The sequence below is a fragment of the Micromys minutus genome (genome assembly GCF_963924665.1).
Source record: "Micromys minutus genome assembly, chromosome: 7".
Taxonomy (NCBI): Eukaryota; Metazoa; Chordata; class Mammalia; order Rodentia; family Muridae; genus Micromys; species Micromys minutus.
In genome coordinates, this window is record NC_137976.1 from 48373915 (window position 1) to 48401555 (window position 27641).

The following is a 27641-nucleotide window of genomic DNA, read 5'->3' on the forward strand; positions in this document are numbered from 1 at the left end:
CTCAGGGCCTCTGCCAGAGTCATGCAGCTGAACATGCTTGCAGCTAACCATCAGACTGGGCACGGGGACCCCAGTGAGGGTGCTGGCGTGGATGGAGGAGCTGAAGGGGGTTGTGGCCTCATAGAAAGAACATTGTCGACCAACCAAATCCTCCACAGCTCCCATGGACTAGATCACCAACCAGTGAGTACTCATTGAGAGGTCTATGGCTCCAGTTGCATATACAGTGGAGAATAGCAGTGTCTGGCATCAGTGGGAGAAGAGGCCCTTGGTCCGGGGAGGGCACATTTTACCCAGTGTAGGGGAATGCCAAGGCACTGAGGTAAGAGAGAGTGATTGGGAACCAGTGCACCTTTGTGAAGACAAGTAGAGGGGGAGGGGGAGGGGAGCAGAGTGGGCAAAGGGGGTAACATTTCAAATGTAAATACAGATAATATCTAATAAAAATTTAAAAAAGAAAACTTTTAGTAATCTAAATTTAAAATTAATTGAATTTAAATCTAAATTATTCTAAAGTTAAGACAATGCTTTGCCTTATAAACCACTTGTCACCTGCCATGAATAATTGATTAAATCATTATAACAAAAAATAAATAAATAAAATGAGCCATCCTCCTGGCAGGGGTGGGGCTCCACCCTCTCAGAGGAGAAGGGGACAGGAAGATGGGAGAGGAACTGTGTGTGTTTGTTGGGGGGGGGGGGAACCAGGAGGAGGGAAGGCAGTGAAGAAGATGCAAAGTAAACATTGATTAATTAATCAATAAAAATAATGTCCCATAAAAATAAGTTTGAACTGAGAGAGAGAGAGAGAGAGAGAGAGAGAGAGAGAGAGAGAGAGAGAGAGAAGAAGCTATCTCTCCAAATCATATTTTCTATTTCATTGTTTTCTTTTGTTCTTTTTTAGCCCCCCTCTTTCTTTCTTTCTTTCTTTCTTTCTTTCTTTCTTTCTTTCTTTCTTTCTTTCTTTCTTTTTCTTTGTTTCTTCCTTCCCCCTCCTCCTTCTGATCCTTCTTTTTTGAGTCTAAGGCTCTCTATATGACCCTGGCAGATTTGATAATATGTATTCTTTGATTAGGAGAGATGTAGATGTTTAGTATTTCCTTAAAATAACCACTGAAAAGTATCCTTTTTATATAAGTACCTGTTTCATATTTACTCTTTAGGCTTTAGGTAAGAGTCTCTGCCCTTCCTAATCAATGATGGGAAGACTTTGTGTGGGACTAGCTTTTTCTGAAAACACCCCCTATGACAAGAAACTGGACTTTTGCAGGGATTTTTCTCATAAAGAATAAAAAAAAGTCTGTAAGTATCATTATAGTAGCTTCAGAATTTCAGAGTTATTTTCATGTAAATCTTGAGTCATTTGTTGAATAATGGTTCATTTCTTCCAAATTTTAGTATTGGTTTGACATTAGTTAGAATATTGTGTATATTTAGAGCTATTGTTGGACTCAAATATGTTCTACCTACTCATTTCCCCCATTTTTGCTGTAAGTTTGCATTATTTTATTATTGTTGCACATCTCAACATCTAGAGTAATAGGTAGCCCTTCAAATTTTCCAGAATCTTCTTGGGCTAAGGTGTAAGTTTCCATAGTGAAAATTTGCTGTGTTAGCTGCTTTTGAACACTGGGCTGCACTGTGCAGTCCTTACCAGTGGCCACAGCTCTTCATTCTGCAACGTTCTGTGTAAACTATACGGGGCTTGTGACTGGTTTTCTTCCCTCAGCCCAGACTCCCATGTTTATCCACCTATGGCCAGCATTTTTTTTTCTTGAAGACTGAGGATATTTGATTCTATTCATATGTGACATATTGTATCACCGCTCATTCGTCTATGTGGCAGATGCTGTGAAGAGTGCTTCTGTGAGTACAGATGTAGAAATCTCCTACAGACTCCGCTTTTTCCTACCTTTCAGTGTGTATCAAAAATCTGCTAGACAAAATAGCAACACAAATGTGCTGTATAAAATAATGCAAAATTCCAGTGCTGTGGGAGTTTCACTACTCGATTTTCTGCTTCCCTTGATTTTGTGTGACTGGGAAATGTGATGTCATTTCTGTTCATTTTTGTTTATTGTCTCATTTGTTTTGATTTTGATTTCACTGGGCTTTAGTGAGAGTAGGCAAATTTCTACATGTTTATCAGGCCATGCAGATGTCTTTGGCGGGTGGTGTGTTTTTAGATTAATTATCATCTTAAAAATCAGGTTTGACCAGTTTTAGGAAATTTCTCTATGTATCAGTATCTTAAATATATAGACTGAAAATGTTCCCTCCTGAAATACAAGATCAAATGGAGAAGCAGGGATTGAAGAAAAGATCAGTCAGAGACTGCCACACCTGGGGATCCATCCCATATGCAGTCATCAAACCCAAGCACTACTGCTGATGCCAAGAAGTGCTTACTGGCCAGAACCAGATATAAATGCTTCATCAGAGGCTCTGCCAGAGTCTTACAGATACAGCTGAGCATGCTTGCAGCTAACCATCAGACTGAACATGGGGACCCCAATGAAGGAGCTAGAGAAAGGACTGAAGGAGCTGAAAGGGTTTGCAATTCCATGGGAAGAACAACATTTTCAATCAACCAAACCCTCCACAACTTTTATGGACTATAACACTAACCAATGAGTACACATAGAGAGACCCATGGCTCCAGTTGCATATATAGCAGAGGATAACATTGTCTGGCATCAATGGGAGAAGAGGCCTTTAGTCCAGTGAAGGTACTTTTTCCCAGTGTAGGAGAATGCCAAGGCACTAAGGTGAAGAGGGCGATTGGGAAAAGGGACACCTTCATGGAAGCAAGTGGAGGGGGAGGGGGGATGGAATGGAGAGAAGGGGATAACACTTAAAATGTAAATGCAGAGAATATCCAATAAAATAATTAAAAAATTAATATTTGTATGCTTAAACATCACTTTTCTAATAAAAAAAGAAAGAAAATGCCCCCCTCTGTAGGTAAGTATTTTAGTATGTGATAAGTTAATGCATATTTTAAAGTGCTGTTTCTGTCTTTCCTTCTTTCTATTTCTGTACGCGCTTTAGGCATGAATTCCAAGAAGTCAGCCTAGGTGGTGATGGGCCTATGTTTCCTTCTTTAATTTTATGGATTTAGATTTTGTTTTTAGGTCATGGATGCATTTTGAATTACTTTATCTGCATGGTTTTAGGTAAAGTTCCCACTTCCTTATATTCTGAAAATAGTCTGTGGCTTGATTTTGCTGGTTCTGTCCTTCCTGCTCATCTCTGCCTCTTTTTTGGAGAGCTTAATATAAATTTAAGGTAAGTTTCTGTAAATATTTGTCTTTTAAGTTTTATACCTACACCTCACTTTCTTCCAATTGCCCACAAGATCTGCTTTTGCCATTCTGATGTGTTTTATTTTCTACTTCTCTTTGAAAAGCACGTGTAAGTCTTTTGGTTCTACATTATCATGTCGTTTTTGCTCTGTCTAGTTTTATCTTTATAGTGAAGCACGTGGGCTCTTTTTCTCTTGTGTACCTTCTTTGGAGGTTTTTTTTGTGACCATCCTGGAAGTGCGTTTAGCACTGGGTAGTTCCAACAGCCTAGTGCTCCTTTTTCAGCACAAAGGAGCTGAAACCTTTAATAGCCCAGTCTCACCCTTTCGGCGGCTTGGTCACAGATCTACATGCTTACTTCGAGAATGCGCTCTCACCTTGTTAATCTCAGTGCCTTCCACCTTATGTATAATGCCTTTGCTCCTGAAAGCCTTGACAATTTCTCTGGCCATATTGAGCATGACATTAATCTCCTCCTTGGTCTTCATAGTGACAGCGATTTCTGGGTGATCATACTCTAAGTAGCCTGAAGAAAAATGCAATATTTTCAGGTAAAATGAGAAGATTGTCCTAAGTGAGGACCCAAGTCCAAAATGTTCAACTTTCACCAGGGCAGAGCATCCCACTGGCAGGATGCTGTCATCAATCCCTCACCGGTCCTGAGGAGAGTCTGTCTTTTTCTTGGATAACACACTTGACTGAGCCCATGGAAAAAGGACAGAAAGCCCTGCCTGCCCTAAACTAATGGTTGCACTGGTCCACCATCGATGGGCCGTGGAAGCATGCTTGGGGCCACATGTCTGGTATTCAGGATCTATTTTCTTGTTTGGTTCAAAACAGGTTCTTGGAGACTGTACTCCATCTATGGTTTCCCATTAAGTCCTATAGCTAGCTCTTTCTGGGTCATTTTCCTCATGCTGGCTTGGCAAATCTAGAAGACACGTTTGTATGTATCTTTTTGTTTATGTTTCCTGAATTTTTAGATGCCCATTTAAACCTCTCCCCACTCAACATTGGACATGTTCCAGACAGAGAGAAAGTGTGATGGGGTAAAGCTAAAAATAATATTATTGTATGTTAATCTAACTTTACAGTAATGTTACATACCACAGAAAACACAATCAGGTTTGTTTAAGTTTACCATTTTACTATTAAAAATTAGGTTTTTGGGGTTGGAGAGATGGATCAGTGACAAAGGACACTGGCCGATCTTGAGGAATACCAAGGTTCAGTTCTCAGAACCACAGGGAGTCTCACAACTGTCTGACTACAACAGTTCCAAGGGAACTAACCTTCTTCTGGCCTCTTGTGGAACTACATGCACATGGTACACAGACCATGGCTTTTCTGAGGTTGTCATAACCATAGGAGATGGTTAAGCTGTGTATTTAGAGTGAAGGTACCTACCTAGCTCTTTCATAGCATGTTCCATATTCCTCGTTACCCGCTTTAACAATATCTATAGAACAAAAAGATATTAACTTCATTGGAAAATAAACCATTACAAAGGAGTTTTGCATTTGTAACTGATTTTTAAGCTAATCTGATAACTTTATTCTAGAGTGAGAAAGGGCATGGAGAGATATCCCAGCAGTTAAGAGCTCTGTGGCTTTTGCAGAGGACCTGGGTTCATGTCTCAGAACCCACAAAGCAGCTTCACCTGTTCCTAAGTCTGGTTCCAGGGGACCTGGTGCCCTCTTCTGGCCTCGATGAGTAACACTGTACAGTTATACATACATGCAAAACACTCATGCACGTAATTTTTAAAGATTTATCTATTTGTTATATATGAATACACTCTAGCTGTCTTCAGACACACCAGAAGAGGTCATCAGTGGTCATTACAGAGGGTTGTGAGCCACCACGTGGTTGCTGGGATTTGAACTCAGAACCTCTGGAAGAACAGTCAATGCTATTAACCACTGAGACATCTCGCAAGCCCATGCACATAAAATTAAAGTTAAGTATTTTTGTTCAGGATAGAGAATGCTTTAAGGATCACACTAGAATTTAGGCAGTGAGCTTTCAAATTAGGGATACAGGGGTGGTTTTCAATCTTAAACACACAGAACATTTTACCAAAGTATGAGAATTGATACTGTAACAAAATTTTGTTGATAGCTTAGAGACCAGAGTCCTTTGTGTCTTCTTTGCCCACTCAAATCTTGTTGCTAGGTATCACTTTTGAAAGATTGTAAGAAAACTCAGGAAAATTGGTTTACTATTGCAGGTAGCAGAGAAAAGAAATGCTATTTTTGTGCTCTACCACGAATTTGGTTTGCAATAATTTTACTATGCTTCTGGCCCATATAATTTGGCATTCAAGAGTTAAAAACTGCGATAAAGGGCTCGTTGAGGCTGAGCAACTGGTGGGTGGGAGACCTGGGCTGCCGGGGAGCAGAGAAATCTCTGCAGAGTGCACACAGAAAGTGCACACCCTACCTTGCCCTGCCCTGCCTTGCCCGATCCAGCGATTGGGAACAGAAAATTAGAACTTCTGTTTCCACCCGGAGGCGACTTCAGGAAACAGAACATTGGAACTTCTGCTCACACCCGACGACTCTGAGGCATAAAACAGGGCTTGGCCCATCTGACACCTGGACCAGTGGAGAACCAGGGACACAGACCAGATACAAGGGAAAGGCAAGAACATATCACTGACAACAAAATGGCAAGAGGAAAGAGAAAGGGTATATCCTAAGGAAACCAAGACAATCTAGCAACACCAGAACCCAGCTCTCCCATAAAAGCAAACAATCGGAATTCCAAACACTCCAGAAAAAGAAGACACAGACCTGAAATCATACCTCAAGATGCTGATAGAGATACTTAAACAAGAAAAAGAGGAAAAGCAAAAAGATTCAGAAGCTTTTAAAGAAGAAACAAGAAAAACACTCAAAGAACTCAAAGAACTAGAGGAAAACAGAACCAAAGAAATAAAGGAATGGAAGAGGGAAATTAAAACAGAAATTGACACAATAAAGAAAACACTAAAAAACTAGAGTCAGAACACCAAAAAAAGAAATCAGGAGTCACAGAAGCAAGCATTTCCAATAGATTACAAGAGATCGAAGAGAGAATCTAGGGGGCAGAAGACAACATTGCAAACATAGACAAAACAGCCAGAGAAGATGCAAAAGACAAAAAGCTCCTAACCCAAAATGTCCAGGAAATCCAAGACACAATGAGAAGACCGAACCTAAGGATAATAGGAATAGAAGAGGGAGAAGAGTATCAACTAAGAGGCACAGTAAATATCTTCAACAAAATCATAGAAGAAAACTTCCCTACCCTAAAGAATGAGATGACCACCAGCATAAAAGAAGCCTTCAGAACTCCAAATAGGTAGGACCAGAAAAGAAATACCTCCCAACACATAATAGTAAAAATATCAATTGCCCAAAGTAAAGAATAAATACTAAAAGCAGTAAGGGAAAAAGGTCAGGTATCACATAAAGGCAGACAAATCAGACGAACACCCGATTTCTCAACAGAGACTATGAAAGCTAGAAGAGTGTGGACAGACATCATGCACTCCTTAAGAGAGCACAAGTGCCAGCCCAAGCTGCTATACCAAGCAAAACTATCAATCACCATCGATGGAGAGACGAAGATATTTCAAGACAAATCAAAATTCACACAATATCTGACCACAAACCCAGCACTACAACGAATTATAGGTGGAAAACCCAATACAATGAGGGAAAATACAGCCTAGTAAAAACAAGAAAACTCCTAAACAAGAAAACTAAAAGAAGAAAAAAAACACAGACACAACTCAACCCAAAAAAAGAATAATGGCAGGAAACAGAAACAACTATTTCTTGATATTTATTAACATAAATGGTCTCAACTCCCCAATAAAGAGACTATCAGACTGGATACATAAACAAAATCCAGCCTTTTGCTGAATACAGGAAACTCATCTCAGAGACAGAGACAGACACTATCTCAGAGTAAAAGGGTGGGAAAAAACATTCCAAACAAAGAGCTCCAAGAAGCAAGCTGGAGTGGCTATTCTAATATCGAATAAAGTAAATTTCCAACCAAAAGTTATCAAAAAAGATAAGGAAGGACACTTCTTACTCATTACCAGGGAAATCTGTCAGGAGAAACTCTCAATCCTTAACATATATGCTCCAAATAAAAAAGCACCCACATTCATAAAAGAAACCCTACTAAAGCTCAAAAAATACATTTCTCCCCAAACAATAATAGTGGGAGACTTTAATACCCCACTCTCACCAATGGACAGATCAGGGAAACAGAAACTGAACAAGGACACTGCAAAACTAGCAGAGACTTTGAACCAACTAGAATTAATAGATATATACAGAACATACTATCCTAAAGTAAAAGAATACACCTTCTTCTCACCACCCCATGGCACCTTCTCGAAAATTGATCACATAATTGGACACAGAACGAGCCTCCATCGATATAAGAAGATTGAAATACTCCCATGCATCCTCTTAGATCACCATGGTCTATGGCTGGTCTTTAACAACAACAAAGACAACAAAAAGCCCACATACACATGGAAACTAAACAACGATCTGTTAAACGATAGCAGAGTCAAAGAAGAAATAAAGAAATAAATTAAGGATTTTCTAGAATTCAACGAAAACGAAAACACAACATACCCAAACCTGAGATGCAATGAAAGCAGTATTGAGAGGAAAAATCATAGCCCTAAGTGCTTCCAAAAAGAAACTGGAGAGAGCTCACATCAGCAACCTGACAGCACAGCTAAAAGCCCTAGAACAAAAGAAAGCAGATATACCCAAAAAGAGTAGACGGCAAGAAATAATCAAAATTAGGGCAGAAATAAACCAAATGGAAACAAAAAGAACCATTGAAAAAATCAACAAAACCAAGAGTTGGTTCTTTGAGAAAATCAACAAGATTGATAAACCCCTAGCCAGACTAACTAGAGGACAAAGAGAGAGTATCCAAATTAACAAAATCAGAAAGGAAAGTGGCGATATAACAACTGAAACTGAGGAAATTCAAGAAATCATCAGATCCTACTACAAAAACTTATACTCCACAAAATTGGAAAATCTTGAGGAAATGGATGAATTTCTAGACAGATACAAGGTCCCAAAGTTTAACCAGGACCAAGTAAACCATCTAAATAACCCTATAAACACCTAAAGAAATAGGAGAAGTCATCAAAAGCCTCCCAACCAAAAAAAGCCCAGGTCCAGACGGGTTCAGTGCAGAATTTTATCAGACATTTATTGGGGATATAACACCAATACTCGCCAAACTACTCCAAAAGATAGAATCAGATGGAATATTACCGAACTCATTTTTTGAGGCTACAATAACCCTCGTACCTAAACCACACAAAGACCCTACAAGGAAAGAGAACTTCAGACCAATCTCACTTATGAACATTGATGCAAAAATACTCAACAAAATCCTTGCAAACCGAATCCAAGAACACATCAAAACCATCATTCATCATGACCAAGTAGGCTTCATCCCTGGGATGCAGGGATGGTTTAACATAAGGAAATCCATCAACATAATCCACCATATAAACAAACTCAAAGACCAAAATCACATGGTCATCTCACTAGATGCTGAGAAAGCATTCAACAAAATCCAACACCCCTTCATGTTAAAAGTCCTGGAAAGAACAAGAATCCAAGGCCCATACTTAAACATAATAAAAGCAATATACAGCAAACCAACAGCCAACATCAAACTTAATGGCGAGAAACTTGAAGCAATCCCACTAAAATCAGGGACTCGACAAGGCTGCCCACTCTCCCCCTACCTATTCAACATAGTACTGGAAGTCCTGGCTGGAGCAATTAGACAGCAAAAGGAGATCAAGGGGATACAAATCAGAAAGGAAGAGATAAAAATATCACTCTTTGCTGATGACATGATAGTGTACTTGAGTGACCCCAAAAATTTCACCAGAGAACTCCTACAGCTGATAAACAAGATCAGCAAAGTGGCTGGATACAAAATTAACTCAAACAAATCAGTAGCCTTCCTATACTCAAAGGACAAACATGTGGAGAAAGAAATTAGGGAAAAGGTACCTGTCACAATCGTCACAAAAACTATGAAATACCTTGGTGTGACTCTAACTAAGCAAGTGAAGAACCTGTATGACAAGAACTTCAAACCTCTAAAGAAAGAAATTGAGGAGGATCTGAGAAAATGGAAAGATCTCCCATGCTCATGGATTGGAAAAATCAACATCTTAAAAATGGCCATCCTACCAAAAGCAATCTACAGATTCAATGCAATCCCCATCAAAATTCCAACCCAGTTCTTCATGGAATTGGAAAGATCAATGTGCAATTTCATATGGAATAACAAAAGACCTAGAATAGCGAAATTTATCCTCAACAACAAAAAAAATCTGCGGGAATCACTATCCCTGACCTCAAGCTATATTACAAGGCAATTGTGCTGAAAACTGCATGGTACTGGTACAGAAATAGGCATGTGGATCAATGGAATAAAATAGAAGATCCAGAAATGAGCCCTCAGTTATATGGTCACCTGATTTTTGACAAAGGAGCAGTAAACATTCAATGGAAAAAGGACAGCCTATTCAACAAATGATGCTGGTCCAACTGGCACTCAGCATGCAAAAGAATGAAAATAGACCCTTTCTTATCTCCCTTTACAAAGCTCAAGTGTAAGTGGATCAAAGATCTCCACATTAAACCAGATACACTGAAACTATTAGATGAGAAAGTAGGGAAAACCTTAGAACACATAGGCACAGGAGAAAATTTCCTGAACAAAACACCAATGGCTCAAGCTCTAAGGTCAAAGATTAACAAATGGGACTTAATGAGATTGCAAAGTTTCTGTAAGGCTAAGGACATCGTCAAGAAAACAAAACGGCAACCAACAGAATAGGAAAAGATCTTTACCAACACCACATCAGATAGAGGCCTAATATCCAAGGTGTACAAGGAACTCAAAAAGCTAGACACCAGAGAATCAAATAACCCTATTAAAAAATGGGGTACAGAGCTAAACAAATCATTTTCAGTTGAGGAACACCGAATGGCCGAAAAACATCTGAGGAAGTGCTGGACATCCTTAGCCATCAGGGAAATGCAAATCAAAACAACCCTGAGATTCCACCTCACACCAGTCAGATTGGCCAAGATCCAAAACTCAGATGACAGCAGATGCTAATGAGGCTGCGGAGAAAGAGGAACACTTCTCCACTGTTGGTGGGGTTGCAAGCTAATACAACCACTCTGGAAATCTGTCTGGCGATACCTCAGAAAATTGGATATAGTACTACCTGAAGACCCAGCTATTCCACTTCTGGGCATATACCCCAGAGACACTTTAATACACAACGAAGATATATGCACCACAATGTTCATAGCGGCTCTATTCATAATAGCCAGAAGCTGGAAGGAACCCAGATGTCCTTCAGAAGATGAATGGATACAAAAATTGTGGTACATATACACAATGGAATACTACTCAGCCACCAGAAAGCATGACTTAACCAGATTCTTAAGAAAATGGCTGCATCTAGAGAATATCATCCTTAGTGAGATAACCCAGTCACAAAAGAACAGACATAATATGCAGTCACTGATAGTGGGATGCTAACCCCAGAGGCTTGCACTCCCCCAGAAACAACTCACAGACTGTATGAAGTCCAAGAAATAAAGAAAACAAAACAAAACAAACAAAATATTTACAAAACAAGAAAACTTTAACTATTTCCATGTTACATTTTGTTTTACATGTACTTTAGCTCATTGTAACCATTAAGTTTTCAAGGCATACAATCAAACCTTGAAAAAAATCAAGTACTGACTAAAAAATATATTCATATAGTTTTATGTAAAAATTATGTTAAAAATTGAAAAAAGTACTGACAAAAAATGTATAATTTTAAGCAAAAAATGTTTAAAATCTGTACATTTATCTTTGTTTTGTAAAATAAAGTTGTTTAAAAAAAACTGCGATATAGACAAGCCTGAATTTTCCTTGGCTACATGCCACCTCGATGGTGCAGAGAAGACAAGTGATATAGCAAAAGCTAGGTGTCAGAGATGACGTCTACATGTGGGCTCAGGGCAGGGCGAGGGTCATCGATAGGGCAGCAGAAAGACTCCAGTTTCTGCTCATGTTTGGGTTGCTCTCACCTGTTTAGCCTGTTTGGAACTTGCAATCTGGTCAATTATGTTCAGTACATCCATTTCCCCTTGGACATAGCCTTTTAGTATAGCGTACCGAAAGGATATTTGCTGGCTCATCCTTTTGTCTATTATCTGCAGCAACTTTGGTGTTACGAGCTAAAAAAAAAAAAAAAAAAAAAAAAAAAAAAAGAACTATCGTTACATATAGCCTGTTTATATTCTGTTTATACTTTGGCCAGAAGCTTTCTCTGATTTGGGCTAGCACAAGATTTGAGCCCTTAGGTTCTGCTCCTGCTGCCGTATCTCCCTCTGACTACTGACTCTTGTCCCTGTGAAACCCAGATTTGTTGATGGCCCTTTGTCAAAGCTATAGGAAAATAGCCAGCATGGCATTATTTTACAGACATCCTGACCCGTGACGCTGGGACGTATAGATTCTTATGCCATTTCCCTTCTAAAAGCTTCAAAGGAATAAAGACCACATCTAGTTTCTCTTCCTACTCACAAGGTCTACTGTTTGACATATACATTCAGAGTTCTCTGAATATATTTCCAAAGCTTTCTTAGACAGATTCCGAATTCAACATTCCTTCAGTAGACTCTGTATATGTCACATTAGAAAGGAAGGACTACAGACTTTGGAATGCTGCAGAATGGTGTCCTTAGATAAAATTGTGTACAAATGTAGAATACTGCAAAAACATATGCTGATGATTGACTTTAGATCTGGTTTGTTTATGTCTTAGTCTCCAAAGCTTTTCTGAGAATGTATATGGAAGACCTAACAGTCTATGACTGTGTCTGTACCCAAATATCCTCTTTCATGGAACAAAATTTTTTCCATCTTTGCAGCCACTTATCTAATCACATAACAAGTAAGTTATTGTAATCATATGTGGCAAAACAACATTGATTAGGCAAGTAATTTTTGATAACATGATTATGTAACACTGAATTTACACAATATGAAATGTGGTTATTTTAGTTTTTGATCCGTGTGGATATATACATTTGGCTTTGTCCATATGGATGTTCTGTGTAGTGATTTGTTTTGATGATTTTCATCTTTTAACTCCCGGGTAAACTGTATAAAGGAGCATTACTTACAATGCAGTTGTATCTACAGAAATGTGGATTTTCAAGCAGTCTGCACTAAAATGGAAAGCCATGAAGAGCGCCTAAAATTCTATGAGCTAAACTGATTTATAATATGAGTATTCACAACCTAAAATGTTAAAACTTGATTTGTTAAAGGTGGCTGAATGGCTTAAACACCAGTGTGCTAGAAAATGTTTTCCCTGAACCCGTTGAGCTGGTTTTAACTGACACTCCCTGACTCTAAGCTGATAAAGCCAAAGTCACTTGCCTTCCTTGCTTCTTACCTTCAGGATGCGCAGAACACGAAGGAGTCGAATCACGTTCATAAAGACCACAGTCTCCGTGAAGTTAAAATTGTAACTAATAGCCTCCGTTTCGATAAGTATCACATCGATGATGCCGACTAAGGTAATCCCCAGCTCAAACAGAAGCCATGTGTGTGAAAAAAATTCCTTTCTCATTGCTGCCACCTGTGAATACAAAAAAAAAAAAAAAAAAAAAATTGCACTGACATGTTTTCCACTACCCCAACCACCAATAATTTGATTGACTCTTTGAGGGTACAGCCCTATCACATTCACATCTTGGTCTTTCCCTGCCCCCCACTGTCCTTGTGACACCTTTCCCCTAGCAAAAAACAACAAACCAATTTGCTTTATCACAGGGCATGTTCAAACTCTCAGTCGCCTGCCCCTTAAATACAGCCGAGAAATCATTGCCCATTTCCCCTAAAGGGAACGCAAACACTACCAGTTGTCTTTTCCCTAATCTGCCTGAGACTCAGTACTTAAGAAATACCACCAGTAATACCTCCCACAGGCAGTGAAGGAAAACTGCTCAGACTACTGAGGTAGGTTGATACAGCCCCGTGTAGACGAAAGGCAAAGGCAGGTTTATCAAATGTCACTGGAGTCGCTCACTGGTTAGCAGTTGGAAGGAAAGACAAAGTCCTACAGAATTATCCTGAATCGAGGTTTCTTATTTTTTTTGTTCCGTTTTTTTAAATTAGATATTCTGTATTTACATTTGAGATGTTATCCCTTTCCCTCCCCCTTACCGCCTGGCTCCACTCCCCCTCCATTTGCCATCACAAAGGTGCACTCCCTCCTGATCACCCTCTCCACCCCATTGCCTTGTCATTCCCCTGCATTGGGAAAACATGCCCTCCCTGGAACAAAAGTCTCTTCTCACACTGATGCCAGACACTGCTATCTTCAGCTACATACGCAACTGGATCAATAGGTCTCTCAAAGTGTGCACAAAGATTGGTGTTATACTCCATAGGAGTTTTGGAGGGTTTGGTTGGTTGATAATGATATCTTCCCATGAGGTTGCAACCCCTTTCATCTCCTTAGGTTCTTTCTTTAGCAACCTCATTTGGATCCCTGAGTTCAGAGAGATGGTTAGCTGCAAGCATGCTCAGCTGTATGACTTTAACATAGTCCTTGAGGGGGCATCTCTGTCTGGTTCCTGCCAGTAAGTACTTTTTGGGATCAACTATAGTGGTTGGATTTGGTGATTGCATATGTGGTGGATCCCCAGGTGAGGCAGCTTCTGAGTGATCTTTTCTTCAATTCCTGTTTCTCTATTTGAGCTTGCATTTCCTTCCACAAGAGTTTTGTTCTCTTTTCTAAGGACTGCGGCATCACCATTTTAGCCTTCTTTCCTTTTGAGCTTATCAAGGTTTCTTAATTTCAAACAGCTCTAAATGCCACAGGAATAAATAATATGTTTATATTATTTAATTATATCAACTTGTGATGGGAAATTATATATACATTATATTAAAATCATATTTTATTATATATAATTCAAACCAGGTAGATTTTATTACATCAGTTCAAGATTTAAAAAATAATTTGGTGAAAGGATGTCATTTTCTTCTCTCAATTTTGATTTGTGGTGCAGTAAAATAAAAGCCATTTTTAATATCTTTAAAATGTAGGTAAATATAAATATTTTATCAAAGCTGCCTTGGCAAGTGCACCATTTCTTTGATTTAAGTACATTTCAAAGCTAACAGAAGGCATCACATGTGGTACATGTTCAAATATGTCCATTTCAAATTCTTCATGTCCATTATGTTTTTAAACCATGCTTTTCGGTCTTAGAGTAGCTGTGACCACAAAAGAAACTCTGAGCATTTTATGTATTTTTTTTGTTTTGCTTTTGTATTATTAAGTTTTGCTTTTTTGATTTTTCACAGTTGAGAGAGGAGGGGGTGGCTAGAATCCAGAAGGAGTTCAGGGAGGGTAAAAAATAAGATAAAATATTGTATGAAAAATATTTTAAAAGAACCTGACCAATATAATTTAAACTCATTTTGCATCTCTTTCACCTATATCATTTAAATTTTTATTTTAGCAAATACAGAGCCGATGCTAAAGCATCCATATTTTCCCCTGTTGCTTTCGACACCACTTTTAAAATTAAGTGTATGGTCTTTGAGTAGAGACAGAATTTCGAATTACCCCTCTCCCCTTAGAAAACTCCAGCTAATGTTGAAATAGGGTCAGGAAATTTCCTTGTCTCCCGTGACACATTCATAAGTACAAATTTTAGATTACCTTAAGTAGAGCTTCTAGAATATAAAAGGCAAGAAAATAGTAGTTAGCGCATTTTATCTCGTACTCATAGATGTCTTTTAGCTGGGAAATCCAACAGATTATCATAGGGTATGTGCTCATTAATACAGCAATGTATCCAGCGTACTCAAATTCATCCGTGAAGACTATTTTATGGCATGCATGAAGAAATATGTACCTGAAAAAATAAAAAGGGGAAGACACAATTTTAATCTAAAAGAATTGTATGAATTGTTTTTCCTTATTTGGTCAGTTCTATTTCAACTTAAAAGAGCCAGAGAACTCTGCTGAATTCTAGGCCATAACCTCACTAGTTAGGTTTCTGCATCCTTGGTCAGATATGATGATTGCTAAGATAATTAAAAAAAAAAAAAAGTAAAAAGAGTTCCAATGGATATCTTATGTTTATCTTGTGTGGGAGGATAAAGCTGTTCCTAGAAGTTTTTAAACGAAAATTTTTGTGCCAAGGTCAGGATACTTCCCTGTTTTTCAGGAAGGTCCTGAGGCGTCCCCCAGACCCACCCCAGGAGCAAAATCCACGCACTTGCTACTGTTACTGGTTGCTTACCTAATGCTTGGCCCAAATGCCTTGGTCACATGGTATAGAGAAAACAAGCTGAAGCAGAGTTTCTTTCCTGCTAGCTAGCTCTCAAAGTTTTAGAAGGTGGCATAGAGTTTCTGGGAAAAATATGTCATGACCAGTCTTGCTTAGCTGGAAAAATGTGTGAAACAATGTTGGGCATGTTGTAGTAAATATTAAAAAATAAAAACCATATATCTCTTTATCGGCCCTGAGGTCTCACTACTCAGGCCTTCCCCTGATATGGAGCCATGCGCACCTCTGACATCCGGTCTGAGCTACCCACAGCCCACCCCTGTCCACTCAACTCTCTTCTCTGGCGGTTTTCTACCGCCTGTTCTCTGCCTCTGTCCCTGGGTGTTTCTCTACCCCAAAATCCCACACAAATACAACTCTACAGCCCAATAGCTGTTCATTTAGGTTTATATATTCAACTCTCAATTCACAAACCTTTTATACAACAAGATTACATCAAATAAACAAAGATACAAACTGCACTTTTATATGAGATTCTAGACCTATAAAATACTTTAATTTAATGCCAATCAATATCACCTGGGTCTAGCTGGTCCTTGAGAATCTCCATCTTGCCATGACCTCCACCCCCTGTCTTCTGACCTCCTCAGACCTCTCTGCCCTCTCTACCTCCCTCGCCCTGCCCAGTCACTGACTTTCCTTTATTTAACTAATTAAAATGGGAAGGCTCATTTGTAGTCCCGTGACAAGGCAGCCCTTCTTGGGGAAGTGGAATTAACATTAAAATACAAACAGCTTCAGGACAATCTACAGGGTGGACTGGCCAGACAAGATGAACCAACCAGTGCACCAGTGGTGAAGCTGTTGGATGGGGGTGGGGGAGTCAACCAATTGCTTTCTGATTGGAAAGGGACTTTGTGTCTAGTATTGTCAACCTGGCCTAAAGCCCATGCACGGGGAGGTAGTAGGCTCTAGTGAAGAAACTACTGCTATCATTGTGCTAAGTGGACATGATGTACCCACCTAAGCCTATCAAAGTATCAGGTTTATGTCCATAGACTGCTGCTGCTGTCAGCATGGGTCAGGGAAGCTCCCTTTTGCAATTTTACAGAGAATTGATGACTATTAGATGTTCAGTCACAAGAGGGCATCTATATCACCCCTTGTGAGGCTATGGGAATATCATTTGAGAAGGGCCTTGTGAGGCTAAGGGTGGACTTTGAGACGGTCCAGACACAGAGTGGAGAGGAGTGTAGAAGATCGACTTCAGGTCTAACAGCTGCTGTACTCCTGAACTCACAGCAGCTGTTGCTGCACAAGATCTGCAGAAGACTAAGAAGACTAAGGCCATGCAGAAGTTGACAGGCTGTAATCTCTGAAGTATAGGGTCACCTCTTTCAATGGGAGAATGAGAGAAACACTTCTTCAAACTTGTTGCTGCTTGTAATTAGTAGACCACAGACTTTCTAGCTACGGTGAAGACTCCCACCACAAACACTTGCAATTTTTCTCCTTTCACAGCTCCCATAAGAACCACGTTCCCTACCTCATACTTGAATTGGGCATTTCCAGATTTATAAAAAACACCAAACACCACCAACAACAAAACCAAAACAAATGTCGAAGGCTTGAAGTCAGAACTGTTTGAGCATGTATTGACAAGGCCTATTGTTTTTCAAGATACTCCTTCCCCAGTTATATCCTTGAATCTTTTTAAATACCCACTTCAACCAGAAAGATAAGAAAAAAGATTAAACAGAAGTCTCGGTGGATGAGATTAGTCCATCACTGAACCATTTTGGCGGCATAACACCCTCTCTCCATCATAACCCTCTGTCCTGGTATCTAGACCCACCAATCTCTGCTTCTCCCAAACTCTATTCCTTAAAAAAAAAAGTTAGGTGCAAGCATTCCTGTAAACAAACCTGGAGTTCCTGCTCCCCTTTTCCTGGATGATGTACTACAAGCTGCAAGACTAAATGAATCCTTTCTTCCTCAAGTTGCTTTTGGTCATGGAGTTCCAATACAGCAATAGAAATATCAACTAAGACAATGACTGAAAACAAACTCATTTTGGGACACACACACACACAGACACACACATATGCACACACATACCCACATAAACACACACACACACACAGACACACACACACACAGACACACATACACACAGACACACACATATACACACACATATATACACACATACCCACATAAACACACAGACACACACACAGACACACACACACAGACACACACATATACACACACATATACACACACACATACCCACATAAACACACAGACACACACACAGACACACACACAGACACACACATATGCACACATACATACCCACATAAACACACATACACAGACACACACACACACAGACACACACATATACACACACACATACCCACATAAACACACAGACACACACACAGACACACACACAGACACACCCATATGCACACATACATACCCACATAAACACACATACACAGACACACACATATGCACACACACACACAAACATACATACACACACACAGACATACATACATACACACACACACACACACACACACACTCGAACACACCCACCTAAACACACATACACACACAGATGTGAACGTAGAAGAGTAGTTAGTTTAGAAGAATTGGAAGGTAACAAGAATGGACAACGGTGTAGTATGAAAATGTCACAAGAAATCTACTACTATATATAATTAACATACTATTTAGAAAGCGGACATTTAGCACAGTACTAGAATGTTTGCCTAGTATACAAAGCACCTTAAAAATATAAAACATTCCAGGCTCCAAAATACAAGAAAAATGTCACTTTTACATCTGCTCTTAAGTACTTTTTTTCTCTTTTTTCCTTTATTTTTATTGAAGATTATTTGTATTTAAATTTCAGATGTTATCCCCTTTCCCCCAATCCCATCCCCCCTCAACCTTCTATTGACTACATGAAGGTGCTCCCTCTTCCAACCATCCTCTCCCTCCTCAGCACCTTGGCATTTTCCACTGAGAAAACGAGCCTTCTCTGGACCAAAGTTCTCTCCTCTAATTGTTGCCAGAGAATGCTATCCTCTGCTGCATATGCACCTGGGGCCATGGGTCTCTCCATGCAAACTCATTGGTTGGTGTTTTAGTCCCTGTGAGCTGTGGTGGGTTTGATTAATAATTGTGTTCTTCCCATGGAGTTAGAGACGCTTTCAGCTCCTTCAGTCCTTTCTCTAGCTTCTTCATTGAGGTCCCTGCATTCAGTTCGATGGTTAGCTGCAAGCATCCTCCACTATATCAGTATGGCTCTAGCACAGCCTCTAGGAAGCATCTGTATCAGATTCCTGCAGGAAGCACTACTTGGCATCAGCAATAGTGCATGGGTTTAGTGGCTGCATATGGGATGGATCCCCATGTGAGTCAGTCTATATATGATCTTTTCTCCAATCCCTGTTCCTCTATTTGTCCCATTATTTCCTCCCATGAGTGTTCTGTTTTCACGTCTAAGAAGGACTGAGGCATCAACCTTCTGGCCTTTATTCTTTTTGAGCTTCATAGGTTCAGTGAATTGATTGTTGGGTATCCTGAGCTTTCTCCACATCCTTGCCAGCATCTGTTGTCATCTGAGTTTTTGATCTTAGCCATTCTGACTGGTTTGAGGTGGAATCTCAGGGTTGTTTTGATTTGCATTTTCTTGATGACTAGGGATGTGGAGCATTTCCTTGGGTGCTTCAAAACCATTCAACATTCCTCAGTTGAGAATTCCTTGTTTAGCTCTGTACCCCATTTTTAATAGGATTGTTTGATTCTCTGGAATCTAACTTCTTGAGTTCTTTGTATATATTGGATATTAGACCTCTATTAGATGTGGGATTGGTAATGATCTTTTCCCAATCAGTTGGCTGCCATTGTTTTTCTTGACAGTGTCCCTAGCCTTACAGAAACTTTGCAATCTAATTCAGTCCCATTTATCAATTCTTGATCTTAGAGCACAAGCCACTGGTGTTCTGTTCAAGAAAAAAATCCCCTGTGCTATGTGTTCCAAGGTTTTCCCCACTTTCTTTTCTAATAGTTTCAGTGTACCTGGTTTTATATGGAGATCTTTGATCCACTTGCACTTGAGCTTTGTTCAAGGAGATAAGAAAGGATCTATTTTCATTCCGCTGCATGCTGAGTGCCAGTTGAGCCAACACCATTTGTTGAAGAGGTTGTCCTTTTTCCATTGAATGTTTTCAGCTCCTTTGTCAAAAATCAAGTGACCATAGGTGTAAGGGTTCATTTCTGGGTCTCAGATTCTGTTTCATTGATCTACCTACCTATCTCTGTACCAATACCATTAGGTTTTTAACTAATTGCTTTGTAATATAGCTTGAGGTCAGGGATGTTGTTTCCCAAAGAAATTTTCCTGTTGTTGAGAATAGATTTTGAATATTGCTTTTATTGTGTTTAGGTATGGTCTTGGATTCCTGCTGTTTTCAAGACTTTTAACATGAAGGGGTGTTGAATTTTGTCAAATGCTTTTTCATCATCTAGTGAGATGATCATGTGTTCTTTTTTTCCTTTGAGTTTGTTTATATGGTGGATTACGTTGATAGATTCCTGTATATTAACCCATCCCTGCATCCCAGAGATGAAACCTACTTGATCATGGTGAATGATCATTTTGAGGTGTTCTTAGATGCAGTTTGCAAGAATTTTATTGAGCGTTTTTGCATCGATGTTCATAAGGGAGATTGGTCTAAAGTTTTCTTTCTTTGTAGGGTCTTTGCGTGGCTTAGGAATGAGTTATTGTGGTTTCAAAAAATGAGTTGGGTAGTGTTCCATTTGACTCTATTTTGTAGAATAGTTTGGAGAGTATTGGTATTAGGTCATTAATAAGTGTCTGATAGAATTCTGTACTGAATCCATCTGGTCCCAGGCCTTTTTTTTTTTTGTTGTTGTTGTTTGAGGGACTTTTTATGACTGCTTCTATTTCTTTAGGTGTTATGGGATTGTTTAGATGATTTATCTGGTCCTGATTTAACTTTGGTATATGGTATGTGACTAGAAATGTATCCAGTTCCTATAGATTTTCCAGTTTTATTGAGTATAGGCTTTTGTAGTAAGATCTCATGATTTCTTCAATTTCCTCAGTTTCTGTTATGTCTCCACTTTCCCTTCTGATTTTGTTAATTTGGATACTCCCTCTTTGTCCTCTAGTTAGTCTGGCTAATGGTTTATTAATCTTCTTAATTTTCTAATTTTCTCAAAGAACCAGCTCCTGGTATTGCTGATTCTTTGTATGGTTCTTGTTTTTCTTCTTGGTTGATTTCTGGTCTGAGTTTGATTATTTCCTGATGTCTGCTCATCCTGGGTGTATCTGCTTCTTTTTGTTCTCAAGCTTTCGAATGTGCTGTCAAATTGCTAGTGTATGCTCTCTCCAGTTTTTTTTTTTTTTTTTTTTTTTTTTTTGGCACTTATAACTGTGAGTTTTCCTCTCAGTACTTTTTTTTTTTTTTTATTGCATCCCATATGTTTGGTTATGTTGTGCTTTTATTTTCATTAAATTCTAGAAAACCCTTAATTTGTTTCTTTATTTCTTCTTTGACCCTGCTATCGTTTAATAGAGCATTTTTTAGTTTCCATGTGTATATGGGCATTTTGCTGTCTTTGTTGTTATTAAAGAAAAGCCTTAGTACATGGTGATCTGATAGGATGCATGGGAATATGTCAATCTTCTTATATCTATTGAGGCCTGTTTTGTGACTGATTAAATGGTCAGTTTCTCAAAAGATGCCATGAGGTGCTGAGAAGGTGTATTCTTTTATTTTAGGATGAAATGTTCTGTAGATGTCTGTTAATTCCAATTGGTTCATAACCTCTGCTAGTTTCAATGTGTCTCTTCAGTTTCTGCTTCCACGATCTGTCCATTGATGAGAGTGGGGTGTTGAAGTCTCCCACCATTATTATGTGTGGTGCAATGTATGTTTTGAGCTTTAATAGGATTTCTTTTATGAATATGGGTGCTCTTGTATTTGGATCATATATGTTAAGGATTGAGAATTCATCCTGATAAATTTTCCCTGTAATGAGTAAAAAGTGTCCTTCCTTATCCTTTTTGATAACTTTTGGTTGAAAATCTACTTTATTCGATATTAAAATGACTACTCCAGCTTGTTTCTTGGGGCCACTTGCTTGGGAGGTTTTTTTCCCAGCCTTTTACTCTAAGATAGTGTCTGTCTTTGTTTCTGAGATGTTTCCTGTATGCAGAAAAATGCTGGATTCTGTTTATGTATCCAGTCTGATAGCCTATGTCTCTTTATTGGGGAATTGAGTACATTTATGTTAACAGAAATTAAGAAGTAGTGGTTGCTGTTTCCTGCTATTTTTGTTTTTAGAGGTAGAATTGTGCCTGTGTGTCTTTCTTCTTTTGGTTTTCTTGCTTAGTTATTTTCTTGCATTTTCTAGTGTGTAGTTTCCCTCCCTTTTTTGGGTTTTTCATCTCTTTTCTTTCATAGGGCTATATTTGTGGTCAGATATTGTGTTAAATTTAGTTTTGTCTTGGAATATCTTTGTCTCTCCATCTATTGTATTTGAGAGTTTTGCTGGTTATAGTAACCTGGGCTGACATTTGTGTTCTTTTAGAGTTCATATAATGTCTGTCCAGGATCTTCTAGCTTTCATAGTATCTGTTGAGAAGTCGGGTCTAATTATGATTGGTCTGCCTTTATGTTACATGTTCTTTTTCCCTTACTGCTTTTAGTATTCTTTGTTTGTTCTGAACACTTCTTTTTTGACTATTAAGTGTCGGGGAGAATTTCTTTTCTGGTCCAATCTATTTGGAGTTCTGTAGGCTTCTTTTATGCTCATGGTCATCTCATTCTTCAGGGTAGGGAAGTTTTCTTCTACGATTTTGTTAGAGATATTTACTGTGCCTCTTAGTAGATATTTTTTGCCCTCTTCTATTCCTATTATCCTTAGGTTTGGTCTTCTCATTGTGTCCTGGATGTCCTGGATATTTTGTGTTAGGAGCTTTTTGGCTTTTGCATCTTTTTTTACTGTTGTGTCAATGTTTTCTATGTTGCCTTTACCCTGGAGATACTTTCTTCCATCTCTTGTAGTCTGTTGCTAATGCTTGCATCTGTGACTCCTGATTTTTTTTTTTTTTTCTTTTAGGTTTTCTATCTCCAGGGTTGTCTGTTTTTGTGTTTTTTTTATTGTTGGTATCTCTTTTTTCAATTCGATCTTCTGTTTGGTTGTGTTTTCCTGTAGTTCTTTGAGTGATTTCTCCTGGTTTTCCTGTAATTATTTAAGGGAGTTATTCATGAGTTTCTCAAAGATCACCATCATCATCGTGAAGTATGATTTCAAGTCTAAGTTTTGTTTTTCTTGTGTGTTTGGCTATCCACTGCTTGCTGTGATGGGAGAGCTGGGTTCTGATGTTGCTAGGTTGTCTAGGTTTCCATTGCTTAAGTTCTTTCACTTTCCTCTTCCCATATTCTTATCTATGATTATGGGTGATCTTCTTGTCAGTGACTGGTGCCTGTCTTTCCTGTGGCTCTGAGGGCCTGTGGGCTCAGAAAGAAAATTGCTTCTGAGTGTTCAGTTTTTTCATGTCTAAACAGTGAGTTCTGGTGACAGTGACTCAGCTCTGGCTTTGTGGGCTCAGGTGTGGGAGCTCTTGTGAGGCTGTTCTGGGAACTTAGCCCTATGCCCACAGGTCCTGAGTCCTACTAGCAGAGACTTAGTTCTTTCTTTAGGCCCAACAGGACCCTTTTCCAGGGAGCACAGCACTCTCTGCTTTCTGAGAATTCCAGGTATGTCCTCCCTGGGCCTATGTGTCAGGCTTCCCTCTGGTCCAAGTATAAAAGTGCCAGTGGAGCTGAACCTTGAGCACCGCCCTTCCAGGGCAGATCCTGAGACCAGATGCCAGAGGCCGGGCCCTTACTGTGGACTGGAAATGACACTTTATTTTTTGACAACATAGCACTCTCTGAATCCTGAGAACTCCTGTCACAACCTCACTGGTCCTGTGCCCGAGGCTCTCTGCTGGTTCAGTTGGAAAAGAAACTGTGTGTTTTGTCTACAAGCACAGCCTTTCAGGGCAGATTCTGATTCCCACTGACAGAGGCCTGGCCCTCACTGTGAACCAGAAGGTACCCTGTTCCACAAGCACCGTCTAAGTACTCTCTGTGCTCTGAGTACTCATGGCATGGCCTCACCAGGCCTGTCTAAGTATTTTTTTTTTTTTGTATGTGTTCAAGGAATTAAATTATAAACAACTTCAAATTATTTAGATTATACTGTAAAAAGAAACTAATTTTCAAAAGTTACCATCCCATTTCTGGTTTTAGGTTAGCTTACCTTGATGGAACCCCTTTATCCTTTTGAGTTTTATATACCCAGTTGAGTAGTAATTTTCTAAGAAAGGAGAGGAGTTTTTTGCTTTCTGAAAAATTCTTTATATTCTCAGCATTCATGTATCTGAGAGAGAAGGGGGCAGGGAGAAGATCATTAAATATATTTTAAATATTTTGAGGTAAGTCTATTACAGTACCATCAAAATTTGGGAGAACTATTTTGTGTAATAATGACTAGACAGGATATCTCATACATGGCTCCAAGTGTTGAATTGAATACATATCTTTGGAGTCAGGTTTGTGTGAGCAACTTATTAAAGATACTTCAGATTATTACAGATTACAAGTACCAGAAATCTTAACAATCAAACACGTTTCAAATATTTGACATCTAAGTTTGCATTTTAGATGCCATAATCTGTTTTGGCAATGAAGAAATTATCTCAGCGACATGCTTGTTTACAGGGGTGAAACTGCTATGTCAGGCTGGGATAATTCAGGAGTACATAAAGCATCTGGCCCACCTCATACATTTCCCTTCAAAGCCAGGAGTTAGATTTAAGTGACTATAAGAAGGCAAACATGTTAACTTGGAGATGTTAATGTCACAAGGAACACAAAAGCATCTTGGTAGCACTTACAGATTTCTTTTAGTTTTGTGTATTGGAGTAGCTCTAATCTGTAAGTGGTGACTTGGTCTTGCTTAGTCATCAGTCTTGATTTTATAAGGAATTTATTTTTCCCTCCTCTTTCTGTCAACTACCTCCCAGCCATCTGGGTATGGGTTGTGTCTGTCTTACTGCTTGATTTAAAGGTAAAAGACCACGGCTCTCCCCACCCTCTCTCAGATGCTTTATTTTTCTCATTCTGACTCCCTGATCCCAGGCCCAATGTGGTGATGAAGGCTTTTAGGTTGGCATTTATTTGGTTATTTGAAAGCTTCCACTGTGCTCTGTATATCTGTTTTCTCTACTGAGAGCAGTGCATTGTTTCAAAAAGATACATTTGTCCAGCTCCTTTAGTTTTACAGAGGTCATCCACCCATTTGAAAGGCACAGATTTAGAGAAGAAATGGAGACTATTGTGTCATACAGGGATATATTTAAATATGGTAATAAACACAGATTTTAAATAACACATGCTTTATCTTTCTACCTTGACACATAAAGTATTGTAATGATTAGCACAGACTGGCTTTAAAGGAAAACTCTTGTGCTTAGAAAACCATGAGTGTTTACATCTGCTGTGCATGTCTCATGCTATGGAAGAGCCATGACTCTCTTCTGATACACAGCTCTTCTCTTTCCTGTCTGGGCCTCCACATGTGAGTGGGCACAAGGGTGGTCTATCACATTTAGGATGTGTGGGCACTAAAGCCCAGGCTTCTTTGTGGGATGATGAGCCAAGTGTCAAAGCAGGCTCTGGAAATGGGCTTGGCATCATTTTAGCCGGATTTAAGTTTCTTCAGTATTCAGGGGAGATGTAGGTTTGGGAGCTATGTCTGGGTTTTGGGCAGACAGTGTGTCAACTGCGTTGCAGTATAATCATCTACTCCCAATTAGAGAATGCATTTTCCTTCACAGGGTGAACTGGGGGTGCTCCCGAAACACACCAGCTTTCCTGAGATGGTGGATCTAAAGAAATCAGTACCAGCTCACAAAGACTATGCCAAGTGTTAACACTGTGCTCTGGGACGATGCATCTGTGGAGTTTAAGGGACACTTGGCCCCTATTCAAGTGTTCACAGAGGGGAAGAGGAAAAACAGTTTGCTACAGTTTAGCTTTGCACACGGGAAAGCAAAGAGAGAAAAGGATTATTTTTTTCAGGAGATGTTTGCCAAATACACCAGCCTGAGGACTCAAGTTTGGGACATAAAAAGGAGGAGACTGGGTGTGGTGTGCAGAGCAAGGGGTGGTTTGTGCAAATGATCCCAGACGAATGGGGAGGGGAGGAGTTACAACACACAAGCATGAAAACTCCCGCATAAAATGGCATAGGGTAGAAGCCCTCCCTTGACAACATACTTACTCTCCCTTCTTCTCACCGAAGCTTCCGGCTGCACCTACCAACACCTGCACTGCACTCTGGGACAGAATCTCATTCCTGTACTGTCGCTGGTAGCTCGCCTAAAAGAAGTGTTGATTAAGGTTAATATATGCCGTGGACACGATGACAGCTTATTAACTCCTTCAGAGAAAGAAACACATGAAAAAGAAGACAAAGTCCCCAAATGAGCCAGGATCCTTACAGGAAGAACCTTTCTGCAGTATGCAGGCCACTGTGTTGCCGCCACAGCCTAGATCTGGGCTCTGGGTGAAATAAACCAATTGGAAACTCTGCAACGGCTAGTCTTTAACAAGCTTTCCAAGAAAGAGAGTTCTGTGAAAAATAACTTTGGGGCTGTTGCAAGCTATGTCTCCACCGTGAAACTCACTTATGAGGGTTCTTAGAAACCAAAGGGTTTTTTAATCTTGGCTCATCTTTGTTTAATTTTACGTTCCCAAATATTTCACAACCCAGCTCGCTGTCTCCTGTCTATTAGGGAAACAATCGCCCTTTCACTGTTTATTAATGATCTACTGAGCTCCGGGGACTATGTTTGAGGGTGTGGGAATCTTCCCCTGGGTGATGTACCTAATAAAAGCGAGCCAATCGTAGCTATGAATTACTGGATAGGACACATTTCTAAACTCGGATATGTAGTGTAACTGAAGATTCCTGGATCTGTAGTGAGTGTTTAGTATACAACCACCTGTGAAAATCACAGCGATTTTATTTTTGGAGGGTACTAGAAAGAGAAATCCACTGACTGGAAGGATGAGGGGTTACAATACTACTATTCTCAGGTCTGGGGATGAAGTTCAGAGGTTGACCAGTTGCCGAGCATTGCAGGGACCTCGCTGTAATCCTCAGCAATATTAATGATGTGTCTACAGCAACAGGAATTCAATAAAACAGCAGCCTTTTTTTAAACAGCATTAACGTGCATGAAAAGTATGTAATTAAAATAATATTCTCATTATCCTTAAAGCTAAAATAGTAATTTGTTGGTTAAAAAGAACTGAGAAAGTCAAAAATAATATGGATACCATTAAATCTTAGAAATGTTAATGGCAAGTGGTTAGACTAGAAAAATGTAAAAATTTAAATGATCATTTTTCACTAAATAGAGAAGAAATGAAGAGAGTTGATTATAGAAAGCAACTCTCACTGAGTTAATTAGTCTGTTTATGTTGTTCTTCGTGAGGAACTTAGTCCAGTCTATTTTTGACAGATGCAAAAGGCAGCATTTTCAAGATCATGCTAGAAGCCCAGACTTCTCTGAATTTGAAGCATTGCTTCTCATCAGCATTACAACACAATACCATGCTGCCTGACACTCTTGCTACACTGTCCTTTCTTTTCTAATGTACAATAGTAGAGAAAATAGTCTTCAATTAACCGAACGTAGTTGAGATCTGAGTGGGAAAGTTTTGAAGACAGAAAGAGGCCAGTTACTACTATTACCAGCCTTAGAATAGGGAGCACCAAATAAAATTGACCACATTACAGAAAATAGACAAAGATGGCTAAGGTGAATATCAACTCC

General features: G+C 39.3%; 1 protein-coding gene across 1 annotated transcript in view; it reads right to left on the reverse strand.

Moving 5' to 3' along the window:
- SLC9C1 (solute carrier family 9 member C1) overlaps nt 1–27641 on the reverse strand; it is a gene marked incomplete at its 3' end in the record, with an annotated part of 70902 nt that overhangs the window by 17624 nt on the left and 25637 nt on the right. The window contains exons 13-19 of the mRNA XM_080919501.1: nt 26081–26178; nt 24056–24175; nt 15121–15316; nt 12838–13023; nt 11462–11611; nt 4713–4764; nt 3683–3831 (exon numbers count right to left, since the gene is read on the reverse strand). Of these exons, the coding sequence (XP_080775627.1) occupies nt 3683–3831; nt 4713–4764; nt 11462–11611; nt 12838–13023; nt 15121–15316; nt 24056–24175; nt 26081–26178 (951 nt within the window). The remainder of the gene's footprint in view (nt 1–3682; nt 3832–4712; nt 4765–11461; nt 11612–12837; nt 13024–15120; nt 15317–24055; nt 24176–26080; nt 26179–27641) is intronic.